Source organism: Ipomoea nil, unplaced genomic scaffold (genome assembly GCF_001879475.1).
Source record: "Ipomoea nil cultivar Tokyo-kokei standard unplaced genomic scaffold, Asagao_1.1 scaffold1562, whole genome shotgun sequence".
NCBI classification, from domain to species: Eukaryota; Viridiplantae; Streptophyta; class Magnoliopsida; order Solanales; family Convolvulaceae; genus Ipomoea; species Ipomoea nil.
This window is the reverse complement of record NW_017617990.1, coordinates 1,317,734-1,342,050: the sequence shown is the minus strand read 5'-3', so window position 1 is coordinate 1,342,050 and position 24,317 is coordinate 1,317,734. Positions and strand designations below refer to the sequence as shown.

General features: G+C 35.8%; 4 protein-coding genes across 4 annotated transcripts; 3 read left to right on the top strand and 1 right to left on the bottom strand.

The window, feature by feature from the left end:
* The first annotated feature begins 2,881 nt into the window (after positions 1-2,881).
* LOC109189769 (probable LRR receptor-like serine/threonine-protein kinase At1g63430) lies at positions 2,882-6,803 on the top strand. The gene is made up of 13 exons (XM_019340388.1): positions 2,882-3,390; positions 3,582-3,720; positions 3,802-3,873; positions 3,958-4,101; positions 4,183-4,332; positions 4,487-4,603; positions 4,685-4,749; positions 4,873-5,127; positions 5,222-5,427; positions 5,515-5,647; positions 5,746-5,903; positions 6,005-6,220; positions 6,374-6,803. The coding sequence occupies exons 1-13, from the start codon at positions 3,318-3,320 to the stop codon at positions 6,614-6,616; spliced, it is 1,971 nt and encodes a 656-aa protein (XP_019195933.1). The 5' UTR covers positions 2,882-3,317; the 3' UTR covers positions 6,617-6,803.
* Positions 6,804-6,939: 136 nt separating this feature from the next.
* Positions 6,940-10,414, bottom strand: LOC109189770 (20S-pre-rRNA D-site endonuclease nob1). Its single transcript, XM_019340389.1, has 5 exons — positions 9,966-10,414; positions 8,328-9,399; positions 7,921-8,089; positions 7,423-7,539; positions 6,940-7,298 (listed from the first exon to the last, which is right to left on the bottom strand). The coding sequence occupies exons 1-5, from the start codon at positions 10,318-10,320 to the stop codon at positions 7,152-7,154; spliced, it is 1,860 nt and encodes a 619-aa protein (XP_019195934.1). The 5' UTR covers positions 10,321-10,414; the 3' UTR covers positions 6,940-7,151.
* A 3,816-nt stretch (positions 10,415-14,230) lies between these two features.
* LOC109189771 (tubulin beta-9 chain) lies at positions 14,231-16,964 on the top strand. Its single transcript, XM_019340390.1, has 3 exons — positions 14,231-14,706; positions 15,018-15,287; positions 16,080-16,964. Exons 1-3 carry the CDS (start codon positions 14,313-14,315, stop codon positions 16,751-16,753), a joined length of 1,338 nt encoding a protein of 445 aa, XP_019195935.1. The 5' UTR covers positions 14,231-14,312; the 3' UTR covers positions 16,754-16,964.
* Positions 16,965-17,320: 356 nt separating this feature from the next.
* LOC109189674 lies at positions 17,321-18,441 on the top strand. The gene is made up of 3 exons (XM_019340287.1): positions 17,321-17,480; positions 17,644-17,731; positions 17,835-18,441. Exons 1-3 carry the CDS (start codon positions 17,321-17,323, stop codon positions 18,439-18,441), a joined length of 855 nt encoding a protein of 284 aa, XP_019195832.1.
* Positions 18,442-24,317: the final 5,876 nt, after the last annotated feature.

Below are 24,317 nucleotides of genomic sequence, written 5' to 3'. Positions count from 1 at the left end.
TGACATAGAAACGGCTTCCCGAGCAACAATGTGGGCAGCACAATTCGCAGATCGCTTTACAAAGTGGAAATTAACATCAACTAACAAAGACGTAATTTCTTTAATATCCTGTATTTTTATTTTTAAATATATTTTTTTTGTGTTTAATAATATTACTTTTAATGTAGTGTGTGTGTGTCTATATATATATATATATATATATATATATATATATATATATATATATATATATATATATATATAAAGTATCTACGAGGTCCCTATATTATAGCGTTTGTCCAATTTAGTCCTTATATCTTTATTTTGTTCAATTTAGTCTATGTACTTTCAAAAATGGTGCAATTAAGGATAATAGTTAACCGTATTAATATTACTGTTACATTAGGTTACGTGACGCTGACGATATTTATATTCCCTACTCATATATTACTTTATAAATATTTAAAATTAATTATTTTTACCACTAATATATTAAATTAGTATGTCCAAAATAAATAATTACAATCATGTTCCTAATAAAATTTAGACAACTGTCCTTAGTTTCACCACTTTTAAGTAGAGGGACTAAATTGAACAGAATAAAGGTAAATGACTAAATTGAACAAAACACGATAGTACATGGACTTCATAAGTACTTTGCCATATTAAATTTAATATTATGAAAAATTAGAAAAGTGAATATTATGTAAAAAGGAAAGTTAGCATCATTCCATAATTAACCCCTAATACGGTCAACCAATTCATGCATAGATAGATATTGGGGGTGTTTGGTAAATAGATGTTAGCTTATTGGGTTAGTGAATTTGACCAGTTAATATAATGATAGTATTAACTTATTGTAAAAAAAGTGTTTGGTAAATTAGTTGTTAGATGATAGCCAATTACATATAAAATGACGTTCTCAAAAATTGTATCAAAAAAGCTGCTTTAAGCATCTTTTTAAATTTTAGCATTTTAGAACAATAAATTGTTACCAAAACTTAATTAGTCAAATATTTATATTGATTGTTTAACCAAGTCAAATAACTAATAGTGGTCAAACAAGTCAAAATTGATTGATTATGTTATCAAACAGTCCAATCAATATATATAATTGTATTTGGAAGAATATATATAATTGTACATTATTTTATGATGAGAATAATGCTAATTTCTCATTTTAATCTTACATTATAATGTTCATTTTATGATGAGAATAATGCTAATTTCTCATTTTAATCTTACATTATAATGTTCATTTTTGTGAGTGGCAATAAATCCATATTTTCATTGGCTATCGTGAATTAACCAACTTTATCTAGTCTAATATTAATAAATGAATTTTCTTATTAATCAAACATAAAAAGGACTAATCGAATATTACCATGTAAGAAAGTGAAAATTAGAATGTAAAATCATGAAAAGAAACATAGCATTACTCTTATGGTAAATATTTTTTAAAATGTGAAAAACAAATCTCACCTTCATAAACTTATTTAGATTATTAAGTATTTGATTTCAATCGATTTTGATTTGAATTTTTAAATTTCAACTATGCCCTTCGACATCGACAGTATAAAGATTATGTCTAACATGGACTGATCTTTTGTGTGCATCGACAGTTGGTTATGTCTATTAAATCATTAAGTCACTGTTATTTACATCATTTTAAATGCTTTGCCGGGTTGGAGTGTGAAAGCTCTTAGAGTTGGGGTTACTTTTTGGGATTAGAAAGTAAAGCTAGTGGGGGTGTGGGGAAAGGTTAAGACTGGAAAGAAAATATCAGCACTAGGGGGGCCACCTTCCCCCATTATCCATTTCCTATGGCTAAAACTATGATTAGTGGCAGAAGCCTTCTATTAATGATATGATTAGCAGTAAAGCAAAAGCTTCCTCCATCATACCATTCTTACCTTACCTCAATGTCTCCACTCCAAATATTAACATATATTTCATTAAAATTTTATTTATCTATATATTTGCATGTTATCATTAGAGTTATTTAAAAGTCAATTTCCAATTATAATTACACTTCAAATTTTAGTCATATTAGAAGACTAAATATTTTTTTTATTAAAAACAAAAAACAGGATTGAATCGGATGTAAAAGTTAAAGTCAATGATGTAATGTGAAATAAACTTGAATGTGAAATTAAATTAAAATGAAAAATATGAAAGTGGCAAAATAAATAAGAAACTCACAAAACTTTCAACAAATATTATTTTAAGAAAATGCTTCCCACCCCTATAATAATTACCACTCCTGAATTAATTAATAAAAAAAGTATTTATTTTCATGAATTACTAGTGAATTGGCGAACTCCTTCCAACACCGAGTTAATAAAGAGTTTATGTATTCAATAAAAAGATTACACGATAAGAACGGACAATAAGGAGTGATAATTGTATGATTTGCAAGGGTCTCTATAATCTTTTATTTGAATATAATTTTATAAATTTTCATGTTGAATGAAAAAGGAAACTCGTGATTTACCACTTCATAGGTCTTGAGACGGGTTCATGGGTCCAAGATATAGTTTGGCGAAGTCAGAAACTTGAGGTTTTTTATAAAGGAAATAAGAAAGATAAATTTCCAATTTAAAAATTGTGTAATAATAATAATAATAATTAATAATAATAAGACAGCATACTCCAAATAACATCTGATCGAAGTTCAATCCAAAAATATTTATACAAAAAAATGCTAAAAATAAAGAATAAAAAAAATTAATACTCCTTGCTAAAAACCGTCGAGTTTATTATTCAAAGAAAGACAAACCGAAAAACATTTGACACCAACCTTTGTTGTGTTTTCCTCTCTCCAGTCTCTATCTTTTTTTACACAGTACTTTTTAGTTTTTTTTTTTTTAATGATTCAATTTTCTTTGCTGCTTTTTTATTCTTCATATTACAACTGGCTTTTGAATTCTTTTGCACGGATACTGTAACACAGTGTACTCTTCTTCCAGTTTCTTTCAATTCTTTCTGTTTGAAAGTCTATTGTTCTGATGAATCAATATCTCTTTCTGTGTTTCTGACATTAAACTTCTCTTTGAACCCAAGTCTCCTCACTGGTTGCCGGGTGGTTTTTCTTTCCACTTCACTCTCTGTCTGTAGTTTTTTCTTTGAAATAAAATAATAAAAAGACCATCTTTTTCTGTCTTGTTTTATTTATTCTTATCTTCTTTGCTTCATAAGCTCTGCCATTAATCCAATTCCTCCATCTTTGTTTCTATTCTTCTTGTTTTCCTTGTTCTTTTGGGGGCATCTATTGTGTGATGGACTGTTCAGATTCTTGATTTTTGTAAAGCCACTGAAGTTCATTTGAGTGTGGAAAGATGAGAGCTTGTGATGTATTGAGACTGGTTTTAGTTACTTGTGGATTCTTTTTTGTGGTTCCCTCAGATGAAGGTATGGTTCATCAATATAATGCACTGTCATAGATCTAGCTTCTCCTTGAAGCCCAGGGTTTTGATTGTTTTGGGGGAATTTAATAAATGCAAGGGTTTATTTAATGATGTTTTTAATGCTGAATTGGCATAGGAAGAAATGCAATGTGCCTATCTGAGTCTGTGAATTTGTTGTGTCTGTTTTTTGGGCAGTGAAAGCTCTTACTAAGTTTAAGGAATCTATAAATGGGGACCCATTTCGGGTTTTATCGAATTGGAATGCCTCAGATTCAGATCCTTGTCATTGGAAAGGCATTTCTTGTTCTAAGCCTGGAGATCATGTCATAAAAATGTAAGAAGTCTTGTTTGATTTCAAGGCATTATCTCTGCTTTTGGTATGTTTTCTGGGAAGTAATGTATTCACATTTTGCAGTAATATTTCTGGGGCATCTTTGAAGGGTGTTCTTGCACCAGACTTGTACCTAATCTCTTATTTGGAAGAACTGTGAGTCTGTTTTTCCAGTAAAATTTACCACCATTTTTTTATGTGGATAAAATGGATGATTAGTTCTTTATTGGTGATTTACAGTATTCTGCATGGAAACCTACTCGTAGGCGAAATACCAAAGGAAATCGGGTTGTTGAAAGGCCTTAAAGTCTTGGACCTCGGGGCTAACCAGTTGATAGGATCGATTCCTCCTGAAATCGGCAATTTATCCCGTGTTACGAAAATGTCAGTGTAACTCGAGTTTTTAACTGTAAATCATGACTTGGCAGCATTAATGCTGGACTCATTTTATGTATGTCTTTGCAGAATCCTTCAATCCAATGGGTTAACTGGGAGTTTACCCCCCGAGCTTGGCGGTTTGAAATACCTTGAGGAGCTTCGGGTGGACAGGAATAAGCTCGAGGGGATAGTGCCAGCCAGTAATGACTCAGATTTCACAGCCAGTTTACGTGGGATGTAAGTAGTCATCTGTGTGTATTGTTATCCCAGTTTAATCCACCAGGGTGAAAATATTACACTTTTAACAATAAAAGTACAAAGGATGTTTGGTTTCATGGTATTGTTCTTAGGATGTTTGGTTTCATGGTATTGTTCTTTGTTTCTGTATTAGGCATACCCCCGGTGGCAACACAATTGGCCTTTGTCGATCATCTCAACTTAAAGTTGCTGATTTCTCCTTTAACTTCTTTAGTGGAATTATTCCTAAGTGCTTGAGTTATCTTCCAAGGTACACATTTCGTTCGTTTTTTGGAAACTTGGCTGTTTTTACTCTTTTCTATTTCTAAATTCGCTTAATTCTCGTGTAAAGCTCGAGCTTTCAAGGGAACTGCCTTCAAGTAAAAGAAATTAAACAGCGCCCTGCTGCCCGATGTGGTATGTGCACACAACTTTAATGTTTTCGCCTTAATGCCAATTTTACTTTATAGTTTACGCCTTCAACTCCGTGAAATTTATGATATGAAACGTAATAGCTTTGCACTCGACTCTTTATTCCAGCCAGTGCTCCTCAGGTGAAAAACAGTCCTGGAGTCAACAACACTACACAAAACCCCGTTGAAGATTTGGCTAAGCATCGGTCTGGTTCAAAGCCTACGTGGCTTTTAGTGCTGGAAGTGGTGACCGGAATCTTGGCAGGAACGCTATTTCTAGCAGCTCTTCTGACAGCCTTTCAGAAGTGCAAGAAGAAACCGTCGATTATTATCCCTTGGAAGAAATCGGATAGCCAGAAAGACCACCTTACAATTTATGTAGGTTAGTATGTATGAATTGCCATAACTTCTATTTCGCACTGTCTGTGCTTTACTTGGATCTGTGGTGGAAATTAATTTAACGAAATCTGTGTCAGATACTGAGATGCTGAAGGATGTAGCGAGATATAGCAGACAGGAACTGGAGGTAGCATGTGAAGATTTCAGTAACATTATTGGATCTTCGCCCGACAGCTTGGTCTACAAAGGTACCATGAAAGGTGGACCTGAAATTGCTGTTATTTCCCTGTGTGTCAATGAAGAGCATTGGTCGGCCCATCTCGAGCTTTATTTTCAGAAAGAGGTAATTGCTGTATTCTAATAGCCCGTGTTAGATAGTGTTAAAAATGCTCCGTTTCTTGATTGGTAATTTTTAGTTTTACAACCTCAGGTAGCAGAATGTGCTAGAATAAATCACGAAAATACAGCAAAACTGCTGGGTTACTGTACCGAAAGCAGTCCATTTACGAGGATGTTGGTGTTCGAGTATGCATCGAATGGGACACTATACGAACACTTGCATTGTAAGTACATTATTAGTCGACTTGAGTTAATCTAGAGTTGCTTTTCTTCAACCTGAACTTCGGGCTGTCGATCAAAGCCTTGTAATTGATGAGTGCAGATGGAGAAGGCTGCCAGTTATCCTGGACGAGACGAATGAACATTATTATCGGCATCGCTAAGGGGCTAAAATATCTCCATACTGAACTCAATCCACCGTTCACCATATGTGAACTGAATTCAAAATCTGTGTATCTCACAGAAGATTTTTCTCCAAAGGTAAACCGAAGCCCCTCTGTCGGGCCAAATGTTGACACCTATTTCTCTTCATCGTTAAGCAGCCATAATCGGTGGTATGATTATATTTACGTTTTATGCAGTTGGTTGATTTCGATAGCTGGAAGACAATACTCTCGAGATCAGAGAAGAGCTCGGGTTCTATCAGCAGTGAAGGTGCAGTGTGTGTCCTATCGAGTTCACTAGAGAGACGCCATCTTGATGTCCAGGGTAACATCTACGCCTTTGGAGTGCTGCTACTGGAAATAGTCAGTGGCAGACCGCCATACTGCAAAGACAACGGGTCCATAGTAGATTGGGTAAGAATCTCACATATATATGCAGTAACCATGAAGAACTCGATAAGTATGAATATATAATAAACTTTTAGTTGAAACAGAACACGTTCTTCAACTGAACCAGCATTCAAGAAACATGGCGAGATTAACGCTACTTACACTGTTGTGTGACAGGCTAAGGAATTCCTTGAAGTGCCGGAGGTGATGTCATACGTCGTGGATCCTGAGTTGAAGCATTTCAGATATGAAGACCTAAAAGTAATCTGTGATGTGGTAAACTTGTGCATACATCCAAGCTGCAGCAGCAAAACGTCGATGAGCGATCTGTGCAACATGCTGTTGAGGAATATCGACACGTCTGTATCTGTGGAATTCAGAGCTTCTTCTTTAGCATGGGCTGAGCTTGCCCTTTCATGATAGCAGACAACTAACAGTTCAAAATTAGTAGTATACAAATGTAATATCTTCTCTTTTTTTCATTTCTTTCCATTGTTTTCAGTTGTGTGTGAGTTTGTGCAAATTTTATTTGCCATAGAGGAGTTAATGCACTGGTGTGATCTGGATTTTTTGTTTTTTTGTAAATTACCAGAACATCAGCCAGTATCAGAATGTCAAATAGTGAAGCAATTGAAACTCTTAAATGATAATTAAGGTTTTTTGACAAAATTAAGAATGTTGCACAGGTTATTTGAAATGCAAATGTGGTATTGATTACAGATCTCAAGACATTTCTTTCTTCATTGGAAAAGGCCTTTTTGCTATAATCAACACCATACATCCAAAAACAAATACTGTTTCCAAAATTGCACACTTTCATCAAGTGAATAGTAGCATACACTGGAAACAAATCTTAAAACATAACACAAGCAAATATAAAGAGCAGTTCATCTTGAAATCTGTTTTGGAGTGTTACAAAATCTCCAAGAACTTGTGTTTAATCAAGAAATACGGTTTAATGCATAGTACGAGAATAATGATTGTCATTGGGATTTCTCCTTCCACTGAAAACAGCCAGTGCTTTCCTCATGGGAGGCTGCAGGGGAGCTTTTTTATCAGTATGGTGGACAAATAAGTTGTCTGGAGTAAAGATGTCATCTCCCTGCAAAAGATTTTATGGTGTTAAGAAAAAAAAAAATCATAAACAGAATTTAACAGATGGGAAGATTCAGAAACAGGATATTCTTGGTAATATGTGAATTGCGAAAAAACTCTTAAAAACCAACCTCTTTATTCTTCTTCTTTGTTTTAGGGTACAAGAACTTCTGTGGAAGCTGATCCTCACGTAAAATGGGGTTCTTGGTAATGGCATTCCTGCCTCCTTGGGGCAAAGGTAGTGAAAACTGCACCAAATCCACAACATTCAATTCATAAGCCAAGCACAATCAAGGTTCTCTGCAACACACTTGCCTCCTTTTAAATTTTATTTTTACACAAATCATAGTATAACAAGCATGAACAAGATTTAGGCCCAAAGTATTTTTGCAAAATATGTTTGAGAATTAATAGAATTTCATACTACACATCCAAATTCAAAATTATTTCCCAGCAAAAATTGACTAGCATCTTATGGAAGAAAAGATGCATCCAAGCCAAGCATCTTTTGGTTTCAAACTTGGTCAGTAGATAATTTTGACTATGGATGAAGAAAGAGAAAAAATAATAGTCATTATGAACCATAAATTTCTATAAAAACTTATGGAAGAAAAACTTAAGATTCTCACTTTTGTTCCACGCAAGGACACACGTGGTCTTCTTGCTGCGATAACAATACCATTTTCTCCCACTGTAACAGCCACTTTCCGTAAAGTGCCACCATTCCCACAACTTGGGCAGAATATCCTACCAATTTCTGTGGTCACCTTGTAGCAGGCATGGCACTTTAGTACCCACCTGAAAATACAAATGGAAATTTCTTTCACAAGTAAGCTCATATTCATCTGAATGATATATATGCCAATGAAGCACTCTGTTGATTCAAAAATCTGAACATTCGATTCAGAACACTAATGAGGCTGCATGAAATAATTGAAATGCGTATACCGTATATCCTAAGAAATCAAAACTTGTCACTTGACTACTCTGAGATAGGTTAAAAGTACATAAATAAAAATGGCAGCACCATGTATACCTGTGTAACTCACGAATCTGCATCCCACCAGGTGCCAGAAGCCTCAATCCCATCTGAAGAATCACATTTTGCATTGCAAAATCACTAGTTATACAAGCAACTGTTGACTCAGACAAGGATCTCAGCATCCAACTCTGTTCACTGCTACTATCATCCATTTGTGATGTTTCAATGCTTTCACAGGTCTGACTTGCCATTTCATTAAGGTTATCGACATCATCCTCTACATTTTCTACATCCCCATTAATGTTATCAGCAGTATCTGAACTCTTGAAATCATTAGACTCTAACGTTTCAGAAGCACAGTTCTCACTAGCCTGTAAAGCTACTGAAGATTCTTCCTCCAGTCTCATTTCACTTAAAATTTTAGAAATATCTTCATTGCCATTCTCTTTAATAATACCACTCTCTGCTGAATTCCCATCTGTAATATCAGTGGAGGCTTTATCCTGTAGGATATCTAGGTCTTCGGTGCCACCAACATGCTTGCTTTCAGATGGTGTCCCATGCAGTTCTCGTCTACCCTTTCTTCTGAGATATTTTCTATGAGTGCTTCGACTCACAGCAGGCAGCCAATCACCAGCATCATCATCATATTGTCCCTGTGAAGCATCAACCCCATCTGCCACCATCTTCTTACCTTCAATCTTTACCTCCTTTTTTTGAGACATGTATTTTCTAGGCCCCCTGAAACCACAATCAGCATCCTCTTGGTCCTCAGATTGAGACTTACTATCATTTACAGTTGAACCATCTATACTCTGTTGATCTGTTGGAACAACATTCATGCTCAAATCTTTAAGGGGAAGAATTCTGGAGGTAGTATTTGATCCACCCTCAACAGCATGTTCAAGAGCTTCCCATTCTTCCAGATTGGGAACATTGGAGCCCCACCCAGGCATGTCCTTTTCAGGCAGCCTTCTCACATTGACTGTGTGGATTGGTGGTGGGCAATCCCTAAGGTGCTCGGTTCCATGAATTTGAGACTCCAACATGTAAGTCAAAGCAATGAGCTTCAGATCTACATCTGACAGTGTCTGCAAATCTCCAGTTGCCCTTGCAAAGTTAATAACTGAAAATCCACAATTTCAAGATACTTTGTGAGTCACACTAGAACTTTTACTCATTACATTCCACACAATTTCAACATTTATACTCTATGAAACAACAATAATAGTTTTACAACACCTCCTACCATCCAATTCTCAAGCTGAGAAATTGATCATTATAATCCCCCAGGCAGTGCCCATAACTCATACAATTTACTACCCATTTCAACATGTATTCTCTATGCAAACACAATAATAGTTATACAAATCATTTTACTGTCCAATTCTCAAGCCAATAATTTGATCATTATAATCCCCAAGCAGTGCACATACAATTACTTTACCCATTCACAAATTTCTATAATTATTTAACAAACAATTTATACACAGAACAATTTTATCAATGGAACCCCAAGATCTCAAAATTCTCAAATGTACACAAAGCAATATAAAAGATTCCCAAGCCCAAGAATAATGAAGAGATTTAAAAACAAAAACTTTTTGGGAGCATCACGCAAATAGACGTCTTATTTATGCATACATACACATATAATATACAATTACAAGTACGAATAACAAATACACGGACCTCTTTTGAGAGCATCAGGCGAGGGTTCCATGGTGTCCACAGTGAAAGGAAGGAAATGGAGGGAGTGGCGAGAGGTAGGATCCCGGATTTCGCTCAAGACCTCCGGGACAGACACGAAGCGGTCGGCGTTATGCGACAGATTCTGACCACCCTGGATGATAGCGTTGGCATCCACTACCGCCACCGCTATTCCCTTAGTCGAATTGCAACTCCCCACCAACTCCCGATTGGGAGGCGGAGGTGCCGCGGCGGCGAAAGGGGATTGGTGGTTCTGTTGCGGCGGTGGCGGCAGTTGCTGCTTCACGATGTTGCTCCAACATTGCGGTGGAGGCTGAGATGTGGGCTGGACCTCCATGGTTGGGAGATTGTGAGAGTGGCGAAGCTGTTGAACTTTGCGGAGTACTTTAGGGCTAAAACCCTAGTTACAACTTACAACCCCAAAGAGAAAGAGATAATGTATTCATGTAGAGGGGTTTAGGCTGTAAAATACGCTATTGGACAAATTTTAAACTAAATATTAATTTCATACACCACCATATACTAATATTACAAATTTCTAATTCAACTGATTAACCAATTCAAAATAAATTAAAATATTTTAAAAATATTTGATAAATAGCTGTTAACTGATTGTAAAATGATATTTAGGGGAGTGTATTCAATCAAGACTTTTAAAGAGTTTCAAAGACTTTAAAAGTGATGGATTTTAAATGACTTTTGTAGAGATTTTGTAAACTTTCCTAGAATCTTTTAAACTTTTATCAACTTTGTAAGAGTCTTTAAAAATTCATAAGACAAACATTTATAGACTTTTGAAAAAATTTTCATATGAAAAAATCTATAAAAGTCATTAAAACTCTAAATTCAATACACTCTTACAAAACATTCCATAACTTTTATTAATATATTATTTATAATTTTCTTACAAAAATATATTTTTATAAATCATAAATAAATTAATGTAATGAAAAATAAATATTCATTGTCACCAAATTAAAATAGAATATATTATACATAAAGAAAATATAATCAATACAAAATATTTCTTGAACTAATGAAACAACTAATGTTGAGTAATATAATTATTAAAATGTCTAAAATGAAAAAGTACAAATTAAAATATTCATTTTGTTAGTACAATTATTTTTTATTGGAACTAATTTTACCTTGTTGGTTGTCTCTCCACATATCAAAAGCTATTTTAGTCATTCATTCATTGGCATGCTCTTGTTGTTGCTTTTGAGTTTCAAACAGTTGTTCAAAATTATTATCATCAAAAAATTCAACTTAATGCAAATACATATATTAATAATTAATGAACATATAATAACATAAAATTATGTTAATTATATAAAAAGAATTTAACAAAATTTGAGTACATTAACTTTACTAATTGCAAAAAAAAATAAAAAATTATAGAAGATTTCTGCGAATTTCGCAGCAGATCTTTGCTGCTTGCTGTTCGCAGCATATCAAGCAAATTTGCTGCGAACAGCAACAAGAATTCTTGCTGCTGTTCGCAGCAAAACAAAATTGCATAAATATAAAAAAATAAAAATAAATTACAAAATATAATATTATAAAAAGTTTGAAACGTATTGTTAAATTTGATAGAAATTGATGAAAAACTTGTCTGGTTTAAATAGAGGAAAAAGTCTGTAGAGAAAATTGAAAAGTTTGGGTTTGAAGGTCTGATTTCATCTATTTATATTAATGAAGAAAAAGTCTACAGAAATCCTATCCTGATAGAGTCTATGAAAGTTGATAAATATTTGAATACCAGTAGACTTTTAGAGACTCTATACAAATCTGAAACGAATACCAGTATACTTTTAAAGACTTTTGAAAAGTGAATCGAATACCGGTAGATTTTTAAAGAGTCTTTAAAAGTCTAAATTGAATACCAACAAACTTTGAAAGTCGTTAAAAGTCTTTAAAACTCTTTAAAAGTCTAGATTGAATATACCCCCTTAGTAAATTAGTGGCTAGTTGATAGCTAATTATATGTAAAATGAATTTTTCAAAAAGCTAATTGAAAAAACTGTTTTGATTAGCTTTTTGAATTTTAGCGTTTTGGACAATAAGCTGTTACATGAAGTTAATTAATCAATCACTTATATTAGTTGTTTAACTAAGTCAACTAGTTAATAGTTGTCAAATAAGTCAAAATTGACTGATAAATTGTCTATGTTACTAACATGACATTAATTTTATTTGTAAAAGTAAAAAACAACAAATATTTTATTAGTGACACTAGTAAATAAATATTTAAGAGCTTCTACGCTAAATAGAGATGCATCATACAATTTACATTCTCTACTTTCTTTCTAAGATGAGAGCGATTAGTGGCTCTCAAAACTTACATTACAAATCAATTAAATGAAATTACATTAAATGATATAAACATTAGTGTGAGGGACTGATGTTGTACTTTTAAGTTTTAACTACATCCATACAGGAAGATTGTGTTAATTAGATCATGTTAGCGTGGACTTTAAATTCATGAATAACTGTGTTAATTAGATCATGTTAGTGTGGACTTTAAATTCTTGAAAAGCTATTTAATGAAATCCATTTTTTTTTTTGTATGTTAATATTATAGGTGTTGTATGATCTAATTCATGTAAATTTTCACTATCTTATTTTATTTGTAAAAATATATATAACTTTATTAGGTATACAATATATTCACCTCATCTCATAATATTTAAAACATTTAGAAGCTAAATCTATATAACATTATTTTTCTAAAAGCAAGACAAAACAAAAACAAAATATAATAAGTGATAATTAAATTTGAAATTAGTATTTATTAACATGTAGGTTGCATGGGCCAAATCGATGAGAAAAGGTAAATTATATCGTAGTTCAAATTATAGCGTAGATCATTATTAATATTTATTTCTAATATATTACAGAGTATATGTTATCTTTTAATATGTTGTTTGTTCATTTGTGTACTACATATTTATTTTTTAGACATTAAAACTGAACTCTCAATTTACTTAAAATGAACTTATATCAAAATATAATAAAAATACTAAAAATAGCCTTCAACATACTAAACAAATCTTTCATATATATATATATATATATATATATATATATATATATATATATATATATATATATATATATATATATATATATATATATATATATATATAACGGAAGGCCAAGCTTGGTGTCTTACATATGACACCCTATGATAATCTCTCGGTTACATGGCATCCCAACTTTATCATTTAGGATTACCATCATGATGTCACTTAGAGGATGCTCCCATTCTATTCATTTGATCGTTCTGTGACTAGCTTTTTAATCAAAGTATCTACGACTCTGTTATCCGATAAATCTTATATTTATACTTCACGAACTAAAGTTCACAATATGATAATTGGATGCTAAAGATAGTCGAGACAAGCGAACCACCTACCATGCAATGCCCAAACACACATCCATAAATTATGGACATGATAAACATTAAATAGGTTGTTCAATTTAATATAAAAATAATAAATAAGTTATTTGTTTGTTTTGATAATTCAAATAATTTATTGATTTTGTGATATTATCTCCCAAAGTCCCAAACCCACGAATTCACTTCTGGCCCGTGAAGAGGAGTTATTGAATTTCAAAAAGTTATACATTAATAATTCAACTTTTTAATCAATCACCTTAATTGCTAACTTGGAACATTATATGTCATCCTTTTATGTTTATAAATTAAGTTGCGGGTGTATGTGTATTTGACTTTTCGCAATTATTATGGTCTCTCCTAATTTTTGTTAAAATACTAGTTACTACATGTGAACAATCTCATGTCTAATTTGTATTTTTAAATTAGTGGTAATTTGATTATTATAAATGCAAAATAAAGTAATATATGTTTCATACTTTATCAAACTTTCTCAATTTAAAGAATCTAAATCCCTAACCAATTTAGTTGGCGTGAGTGACTATACACTTTCATATTTTAAAAGAAATTAGAGTGAGACTTAAAAATATTTCCTACCGTTAAAACCTGTTCAAGACACTGACAAAAAAAAAAAAATCTTAAACCCCGACTATCCAAGTTCAAACTTTAACTCTCATGAAAATGAAATACGGGATTACAGACACATGAAACAACGGGAAATGAAAATTAGTCCGTAATTAGTTGAGTGACATTGACCGTTGACTATCTGGAATTGTCTGATGTCACATGTCCCAAGATGCCTTGTTTAATTTCATGGTACACCTCATCTCATTCTCATCAACCATTTCAAATATCTCTCTCTCACTTCGCTTTCCCTCCTCTCTACTCTCTACTTTTCCCCCAATCTCTCTCCTCCGTCTCCGACCAAAATGCGCGAGATTCTTCACATCCAAGGCGGCCAATGCGGCAACCAGATCGGAGCCAAGTTCTGGGAGGTGGTCTGCGCCGAGCACGGGATCGACTCCACCGGCCGCTACCATGGCGACTCCGATCTCCAGCTCGAGCGCGTCAACGTCTACTACAACGAGGCTAGCTGCGGCCGCTTCGTCCCCCGCGCCGTCCTCATGGATCTCGAGCCTGGCACCATGGACTCCGTCCGCTCCGGCCCCTACGGCCAGATCTTCCGCCCTGACAACTTCGTCTTCGGCCAGTCCGGCGCCGGCAACAACTGGGCCAAGGGACACTACACTGAGGGCGCTGAGCTCATCGACTCTGTTCTCGATGTCGTCCGCAAAGAGGCCGAGAACTGCGATTGTCTCCAAGGTTCCTCTCTTTCTCTCTCTACACTTACTTATTTCTGTGTGTATATGCTGGTATATGTGATTGTGTTCATATATACTAGCTTATTTTGTGTATATATATTTCTGAATTTATCACTAATATATCTATGATTCGTGGTTGTGTTCATATATACTAGCTTATACTGTATATATTTCTAAATTATCTGTCATTTGTTTAATATTCGTGATTATTATGTAGTATGGGGTATTTCTGCTTATGAATTTGTAGATCTGCTTGGTATGGAATTGATTGGTGTGAAATTGATGGTTGAATTTTGTGGTTTCTGTTATTAGGGTTTCAAGTATGTCATTCTCTGGGAGGAGGAACCGGGTCGGGTATGGGGACACTGTTGATATCAAAGATAAGGGAGGAATACCCTGACCGGATGATGCTGACTTTCTCGGTGTTTCCATCGCCCAAGGTGTCCGACACGGTGGTGGAGCCTTACAACGCGACGCTCTCAGTGCATCAGCTGGTTGAAAATGCGGATGAGTGTATGGTGTTGGATAATGAGGCTTTGTATGATATTTGCTTCCGCACTCTCAAGCTCACCACTCCCAGCTGTAAGTCCTGGGGTTTTTACTTTTGAGTAAATTTACTTGATCACTACAAATTATCATCTATCCATGAACATCTTTATCTGATATTTAGGTTTGATAGTGAATGGGTTGAAAAATAAAAGAATCTGGAGTAGTGTAGCTTGATTGATATGATTCCAGGTCAATAGCCCCAATAACTTTACAGATGGCTATGATAGTATGCTATTCTAGTATAAGCTATTTGGTTGGTAATGTGATGAGCTCAGCTGTCTCAGATCTTGACACAGTGTGATGCTTGAAGATAAGATTCTCTTCATATTCCTTGCACATATACATTTGCAGTCTCACATGGGTTTCACTTGCTTTTATATATTCTTGCTAAAGATGGCACATTTAACTGTGTTTTATTCCTCTGTTTTATACCGTTTGGATTAATATAAACCTGGTTTCTAACGCTCTTATAACTAGATTAGTAATTTACATATAAGTTTACATTTTGTTGTACTGATCTGTGTGCCTCATTGTCTACTGCTGTCCGGATATAATTGTTAAACAATTGAAATTAGATAAAAGCTGCATAGGGCTTGGAAAAATTTATCTGCCCAAGCTTCCTAGTTTTATTTATCACAATAATGGAATAAATTAAGCAATTGGAATCATGTTAGTGCTGCCCCTGTCAGATCTGGGTATATGATTGTTTAGTAACTATTTTGAATTAATCCTTATTGGGATTGTAAGGCTTTTGCACATCTAAGTTTTCTATCTTAATTTGGCCATAAAATCTGATTATATATGAATTTACTTCTCTATTTTCAGTTGGAGATTTGAATCACTTGATCTCGGCCACCATGAGTGGTGTCACTTGCTGCCTTCGCTTCCCTGGTCAGCTCAACTCAGATCTGCGCAAGCTGGCAGTGAATCTCATTCCTTTCCCTCGGCTCCACTTCTTTATGGTTGGCTTTGCTCCCCTTACATCTCGTGGTTCACAGCAGTACCGGGCCCTCACTGTCCCAGAGCTCACCCAACAAATGTGGGATGCGAAAAACATGATGTGTGCTGCTGATCCTCGTCACGGCAGGTATCTCACTGCATCCGCAGTCTTCCGTGGCAAGATGAGCACCAAGGAGGTTGATGAGCAGATGATCAACGTTCAGAACAAGAACTCATCATACTTTGTTGAGTGGATCCCGAACAATGTGAAATCCACTGTATGTGACATCCCACCAATCGGTCTGAAGATGGCCTCAACATTCATTGGTAACTCCACATCCATCCAGGAGATGTTCAGGAGGGTTAGCGAGCAGTTCACTGCCATGTTCCGCAGGAAGGCTTTCTTGCACTGGTACACAGGAGAGGGAATGGATGAAATGGAGTTCACAGAAGCCGAAAGCAATATGAATGACTTGGTGGCAGAGTACCAGCAGTACCAGGATGCTACTGCAGACGAAGAATACGAAGATGAAGAGTACCAGGACGAGGAGGAGGCCTAAGCATGCAATCATCTCAATCTGGTTTCCTTGGAAAACAGCAGTTGTGTTGTTGTATGTTAATGAATTCTAGTGTTTGATGTTGCATCATCCATGCTTATGGATGAGCTTTTTGTTGTTGTCCAGACATGTTAGCTTTTATAATCTTTGGAGATGGTACTGTGTTGTAGACTTGTAGTATTGCTACATTGTGTTAAGTGATTTGTTCTCTCTACTATATGCATCTAACTCTCAACTACTTAGTTTGAATGTTGCATCAGTAGCTTAAGTTATTTTTCAGTTTATTCCAATGTTTAGTTTGTTTCCATTTACCAAGTCTTTAGGAGTTTAATTGTCAGTTACTTATTAGTGCCTTAGTGGCTTGATATTAGCTAGTTAGTGGGTTAGTGGCTATTTTTTGTTTGTCAGATTCATCTGTGTATTTAAGCAGTGTTTCATCAGTTAATAATATGTATCTTTTCTATGGAATAACCAACACTTGGTATCATACCTTCTTTTCTTAAGGGATCTGTGAGTGAACCAAGGGAAACCCACTATAAAAACCTTACCTTCCTTTATTCAATCCATAAAATGGATTATAAAACACCTTTTACAGCACTAACGCCACCAGTGTTTAAGGGTGAAAATTATCAAGTATGGGCAGCTAGAATGGAAGCCCACCTAAAGGTAAATGATCTCTGGGATGCTGTTAAAGAGGACTATGAAGTTCCTCCCTTAACAGATAATCCAAGTATCCAACCATGGCTCAGCTGAAGAGTCATAATTTAAGGAAATCAAGGAAGTCCAAGGCAAAAATTACCTTGTTCGCAGCTGTCTCCGAAGAGGTCTTTACAAGAATCATGAATCAGAAGACGCATTTGATATTTGGAATTTCCTCAGAACTTAATATGTAGGAGATGAAAAGCTTAAAGGAATGCAAAAGTTGAATCTGATTCGTGAGTTCGAGATGCAGCAAATGAAGGAGTCAGAGACAATCAAGGAGTACACATAAGCTTCTTAGCATTGCGAACAAAATTAGGTTGCTTGGTTCAGAATTTTCTGGTTCTAAGATTGTTCAGAAAATACTTGTAACTGTTCTTGAAAGATTTGATGCTACTATATCTTCCATGGAGAGTAGCAAAGATTTGTCAACAATCACCTTGGCAAAACTAAACAGTGCTTTACAGGCTCAAGAACAAAGGAGACTGATGAGAAGTGAAAGTTCTGTGGAAGGTGCACTGCAGGCTAAGTTACAAATCAATCATGGAGAGAAAGACAAGAAGAAGAGTTCTAAGAAAAACCCACGTGAGGCAGCCACCAGCAGCAAAGGAGAAAAAAAGAGAGATTTTCCTCCTTGCAAACATTGCGGCAAAAAAGGTCATCCTCCTTTCAAATGTTGGAGAAGACCTGATGTGAAGTGTGGGAAGTGCAATAAACTTGGGCACCATGAAAGAATATGCAAAAGTAACCTCCAACAGAAGGATGATGTCCAAATAGTAAGCGAGGAAGATGAAGAGCAAATGTTTGTAGCATCTTGTTTTACAAGCAGAAGCTCAAGCTCAAGTTATTGTTGGCTCCTAGGCAGTGGTAGTACCAACCACATGACCGGTGATGAAGAACTCTTTAGAGAGTTGGACAGGTCCCAAGTATCCAACGTTAGAATTGGTAATGGTGACTGCATTCCTATCAAGAGAAATGGACTGTTGTCATAGAGAGTTGCACAGGTACTAAATTATTTCTGATTTTTTGTATGTTCCTGACATTGATCAAAATTTACTTAGCGTTGGGCAGCTAGTTGAGAAGGGATTCAAAGTCATCTTTGAAAACAAGTTGGGTATAATCAAGGATACTTATAACAATGATGTCATAAGAATTAAAATGAGAAGCAAAAGTGTAACACCCCCTTTTTCTAAACTCTAGAGCCCGTAAATAAACATTCTAAATAGGATTAAACAAGGGAATTTTAAATATCACCGCCACACTTCAAATCAAAAACTAAGGAGAATGTCACCGCCACAGTTACCCACTCCTGAGTAACTGCACAGGCTAAACAAACTACTACAAACTGGAGTCTCTGCTCAACACAACAACAAAAGGGGAAGCAATCCTCGGTGTCTACGCACCAACAGAAAACTATAGTCTAGCTACAACCATAGTAAACAAAATGTCTAAAACGGGAGGGAAATACTAATTCTAGCCCCCACGGGATACTAGAGCTACACTATACTATAGTGAATGCGCGCTCTCATCATGCAATAGATCCACCTGAAAGGCGTTATAAAACACATAGGGAAATAAACCCGTTAGCAAATAATGTTAAGTATAAAACCACTCAACCCTGTAACATACTATAGATATAGGTTGGAAAACGTTTTGCATTCATTCACATCTCAAGTATGAACATAAGCAATCACGACAATCAATCAATAGATCTCACATAGGGTTACTTTATATATTTCTATATGCTCAGCAACTTATACTCATATCAACAGATATCAACTCATAAATAATGCTATTGCATATAACAAGTACTGGAAACTGTGATACAACTCTTCTATTAAGCTACTATGCACTTCTTGCAATCATGATGATACTTTCAAGATAGATAATGAACTGGAAACATGCTTATCAAGTAAGATTATGCTTTCATGCTATACTTAAAGCAATGAATGATTCTTTACTTCTCATATACTCAAGATAAGACATATGCTATGCCATGAAGTAATTCTATAAATAAAGATATGATACTATGCATATACTTATACTCTCGATCTTTAAAAAGAATACTTTTCTGTGGAGAATCTCTGTTGAGTCTCTTGACTTACTTTTCTCTTCTTTCTTTCTTTCTTTCTTTCTTTCTGAACTCGTGGGGGAGGTAGGAACTTCAGAAATTGTGAATGGACCTATCCGGGCTCGGCAAATCTAGCCGGCCTAATACTCATCTCGCCCACAGAACTGGTACTCGTGGTTCTTAATCTCTCTGGAATCAGGTATCGTACTTTCAGTGTGCACACCCCCTAACTAGGATTCCAAGCCCAGCAGGTAGTATCGAACCTAGCAACTCGGGAACATCAACCAAGTTACTTCTAAAATATTCTTTCGGTCCTCTGTGACTGTTTCTTTCTTTTTTCTCACAACTTCTTTCTTACTCTTTTCATCCGAAAGGACATAGTCCTAACGGGAACCTCCTAAACATAGATTTTCTTCACTTATATATATATATATATATATATATATATATATATATATATATATATATATATATATATATATATATATATATATATATATATATATATATATATATATATATATATATATATATATATATATATATATATATATATATATAGAAATACATTCAGGTAAAAACACATCTTAAAATACAAACTTGTGGACAATATGGGGCCGTTGGATTGTGAGATTGAATGGTCCAGATTAGTCTTGAATTTTTTGCGTGGGGAGATTGTTTTTAGGTTAAGGCTTGTTTTTTTTTAAGTGTTGGGGGGGGGGGGGGGGGGGGGGGGTATTTGTGGTATTTTGTTTTAGTTTTAGACCTAGTCAAATTAGTCCATCTTTCCTTCTTTGACGCGCAAGACCTATTAGCTTCGGCAGTCCATCTCGCTCTCGTTCCGTGCGTGTGTCATGTATCCAGGCTTCACGTCGTGTTCTCGATTCATCTCATGCTTTTCACTTCCATGCAGCAATGGTAGAAGGTGGAGACCTCAGCACATCGAAGAGGCGGGGACCACCGGTCCGAGGTGTCGGCCGAGGTACGTATTCCTGTCGTTTTTTGTGGTTTTTTTTTTTTTTTTTTTTTTTTTTTTTTTTTTTTTTGTTGGGGGTTTTTTTTTGTGTTTCGTGCATTTTTGTGTTGTTTTGTGGGGGGTTTGGTGTGTTTTGTTTGGTGGTGAAGGGGGGGTTTTTCCGGATTTAGTCGTGAGGTTGGAGCTAGGGTTTTCGAGTTTTGGGGGTTTTCTTGCTTGTCTTTGCCCGTTTGATTGTTTGATGTTTTTTTTTTATCATTATGCATTCAGTAGGAATGGGAATGGTGACTGGAGTGTTATTTTGTTCGCATTTCTGTCGGTTTTTGTATTTTTTTCGCAGGTGGTCTGCCGTGTTCGGGGTTGGGGGTTGCCGGGGTGTTGGGAGTTGATTGGTGTTTGGAATTTGGGTGTTTTGGCTTCTCTATTAATGGTATTTTGTTTTTGTGGGGATGGGAATGGTGGCTGTTTTTTTTTTTTTTTTTTATAGTTTTTATTTCTGTCGGTTTTTGGAAATTCTTTTTCCTAATTCTGTCGTGTTTGGGGGTTGGGCGGGGGGGGGGGGGGGGTTGATTGGGGGTACGAATTTGGTTGTTTTGACTTCTTTATTAATGGTATTTCTGTTTTTGTGGGAATGTGAATGGTGGCTGGGTTTTTTTTAGTTCCTATTTCTGCAGGTTGTTGGGAATTCTTTTTCCAGTTCTGCCGTGTTCGGTGTGGGGGTTGATTGGGGTTTGGTATTTGGTTGTTTTGGCTTCTCTATTAATTTTTGGTGTGGTACACTAGTTGTTTTTCGAGCTCGGGTTTGTTAGTATTTTATTTGCTCGAAAAAAACCCCATCTTATAATTGGCAATATTATTATGGCATACTAAGATAGGATTAGCTTAGTGTCAGTTTTGTTCTACAGAGGACTGATCGATCAGACAACAACAGAAGGACTGACACGGAAGATCTGTTTTAGGAAGCTGATTTCTTAAAAGCTGTACGCGGTTTTACAGAAGACAGATTTGGAAAGAAGATCAGCGTATCTGCTATGGAAAAGGTATCGACCGAATCTTTAAGATTACATTCTTCAAATATTGTCCTAACATCTACATCAAAGACAACTATGGAAGGAGTGTTCTATCGACGGATCTATAAGTACCCTCATTCTAAGAGAATTAGGGTTACGCCTTTAGAGAGAAGAAACACTCCACATCAGTTTTATGATATCAGATCTTTGATTACCCCCCCTCTTCTCAATACAACATGTTCATGGTGATTAAGATGACGAACTTGAGAAGAATCACTGCTGCTTAAACGAAAGGACACTGTGATCACACTGTTGTGGGAACAACTGTAAAGAGCGTCATTGAAGTGGACTGCATCAGAGTGGGCTCTCCAAGTGAAGGGATTTTATTGGACTTCTGTATGCATGGCTCTCTATCTTCAACAATCCACTAAACCTGTGTAGACTGGGTATGTACCGTGTGTGGGGCACTTGGGTAAGATTATTGTATATCTACCTTTGTACATTGGATTATGATTTAGTGGATTGGACGCCTATGTGATCGTCCCCCAGACGTAGATACACACTGTATCGAACTGGGTAAACATTCTGTGTCGTTGGCTTTGTGCTGTTATCTTTTCTTTAAGCTTCTCTATGATTTGTTATTACTGACTGACTTCATCGCTGAATCAGTCAGTCCATTTCGTCAGTTGATTAATCCAGTTAATCTGTTTAAAAAGAGAAAATGCAAAATTACATGTGGTATCAGAGCTTTTAAGTCTACATAGTGACTTGATCCGTACGGGTTGTTTTAGTTTTGCATTGTTCTCTGTCTTTTGGAAGTGCCTCTGTGTGTGTTCGTTGGCTGGTTGTTTTTGTTCAGGATGGATGCAAGTATGAAACCACCAGAACTAGATGGTCACAACTACTCATTCTGGAAGGCTCGCATGGAGATATATCTCCAAGCACAAGGTACCAGAGTTTATCGTACTGTCTTAACTGGGTGGAGCCGTCCAACTGTTCAGAATGAGGATGGAACCACTGGAGATAAGCCCATGGAGACTTGGACAGACGATGAAATGAATGCCTCTGATCTAAACAACAAGGCTTTGAACTCGATTGTAGGATCTCTGCATGAATCCGTTTTTACTCTTGTCACCGGGGTAAAAGAAGCTAAACGTGTATGGGAAATTCTTGAAACCAGATTTGAGGGAACTAGTGATGTCAAGCAGTCAAAGTTACAAATGATTCTGTCAGAATTTGAAGCCCTTAGAATGAATGAAGAGGAAACTATTTCGACCTTTCACAGTCGGGTTCAGAATCTGATGAACAGAGCCTCAATTCTTGGTGAACCATTCACTGATGAGAGAGTAGTCAAAAAGATCCTTCGATCTTTGCCTAAACGCTTCGGGATGAAAGTAACTGCTATTCAGGAACACACAGGTTGGGAAAAGAAGACTGTCGGAGAACTTATGGGAAGCTTACACACATATGAACTAGAAGTGCTTGCTGATGATGATCTTGCAAGCAACATAAAAGGAAAGTCTGTGGCTTTTGTAGCTGAGGCTGATCGAGAATCTAACACAAACGACATAGATGATGAAACCTTGACACTTCTAACCAAGAATTTCAAGAAAATATTAAAAGGTTTCAACAGAAAGAGTCAAGGTCAGCCCACCAGGACACAATACAAAGGCAATAACTCCTCATATCAGAAAGCCGAAACAACTCCTTTTTCACAGAACAATCAATCTCAGACTGGTCGAACAAGACAGAACAGAAACAATTCCACAGATACAGGGAAGTCCCTCAACCGGTCAGTGCAGTGTAGAGAGTGTGAAGGGTATGGACACATACAGGCTGAATTTGCAACGTATCTCAAGAGGAAAAAGGCTATGTCAGTAGCTACATTAAGTGATGATGAGGAGGAAACATCCAATGATCAGTCAGATGATAATGTGGGAAACTTTGTAGCCTTCTTTACAGCTACAGACATTCAGTCAGACGGAAACCAATCAGATGAAGAATCTTACATATCAACTGATGATTTTGAAGAGAGACATACTCAACTTGAAATAGAATTTGCTAAACTTGTTGCAAGCTGGAAACAACTAGTGAAAGTCAATAAAAATCTGAATGACGAACTGAAGCAAAGGGATGATCTTCTAAAAAAACTGAATATAGACCTTGTTATAAAAGAAGATCTCATCACTCAAATAAGATCCAGAGAAGGAAAACTGATAAAGGAACTGGAGGGTCTGAAGAAAAATATCCAGATGATGGACACCACATCAACCTTAGACAAGATTCTAGACTCTGGCAGAAATCCTAATGATAAAAAAGGTCTGGGATTTGAACGAGGTGAATCTTCGAATAATGCACCTATGTTTGTCAAAGAGGGTATGTTTAAGACCAGGGCAGTTCACAGCTTTGAACAAGGACAGTCATCTCGGTCAGTGCAGAAAATTGACAAGAGAAGGAGATATAACCAGACTGCAGATACTGACCTTGCCAAAGTAACCCATCAATCTCATTATTCAAGGTTTAAAAATAAGTTTGTCAGAGTTAGACATTACACTCCCACTTGTCACTACTGTCAAACAAAAGGTCATACTCGACCTGAATGTTATTTTTTCTACAGAGATCAAAGGAAGGAAAAATATCAGAACAAGACTATTACACCGTTTACTAGACAGGTTTGGGTCAGGAAGTCAGAAGTTATATGCTACCCCACTATAGTTCTGACTGCGTCTACAACTGAAGCTAGATGGTATTTCGACAGTGGCTGTTCCAGACATATGACTGGAAATGTAAAGTGTCTGATGGCTGTTCAAC

Excerpts from the sequence above, each read along its gene's own strand:
- LOC109189771 (XM_019340390.1), top strand. The coding sequence starts at position 14,313 with ATGCGCGAGATTCTTCACATCCAAGGCGGCCAATGCGGCAACCAGATC. Across the intron at positions 14,707-15,017 it reads GAACTGCGATTGTCTCCAAG|GGTTTCAAGTATGTCATTCT; the intron begins GTTCCTCTCTTT and ends TTCTGTTATTAG. Across the intron at positions 15,288-16,079 it reads CAAGCTCACCACTCCCAGCT|TTGGAGATTTGAATCACTTG; the intron begins GTAAGTCCTGGG and ends CTCTATTTTCAG.
- LOC109189674 (XM_019340287.1), top strand. The coding sequence starts at position 17,321 with ATGGATTATAAAACACCTTTTACAGCACTAACGCCACCAGTGTTTAAG. Across the intron at positions 17,481-17,643 it reads TCCCTTAACAGATAATCCAA|GAGATGAAAAGCTTAAAGGA; the intron begins GTATCCAACCAT and ends CTTAATATGTAG. Across the intron at positions 17,732-17,834 it reads GAGTCAGAGACAATCAAGGA|ATTTGATGCTACTATATCTT; the intron begins GTACACATAAGC and ends TGTTCTTGAAAG.
- LOC109189770 (XM_019340389.1), bottom strand. The coding sequence starts at position 10,320 with ATGGAGGTCCAGCCCACATCTCAGCCTCCACCGCAATGTTGGAGCAAC. Across the intron at positions 9,400-9,965 it reads GCCTGATGCTCTCAAAAGAG|TTATTAACTTTGCAAGGGCA; the intron begins GTCCGTGTATTT and ends GTGGATTTTCAG. Across the intron at positions 8,090-8,327 it reads CAGATTCGTGAGTTACACAG|GTGGGTACTAAAGTGCCATG; the intron begins GTATACATGGTG and ends TTGTATTTTCAG.
- LOC109189769 (XM_019340388.1), top strand. The coding sequence starts at position 3,318 with ATGAGAGCTTGTGATGTATTGAGACTGGTTTTAGTTACTTGTGGATTC. Across the intron at positions 4,333-4,486 it reads ACAGCCAGTTTACGTGGGAT|GCATACCCCCGGTGGCAACA; the intron begins GTAAGTAGTCAT and ends TTTCTGTATTAG. Across the intron at positions 5,904-6,004 it reads CAGAAGATTTTTCTCCAAAG|TTGGTTGATTTCGATAGCTG; the intron begins GTAAACCGAAGC and ends CGTTTTATGCAG.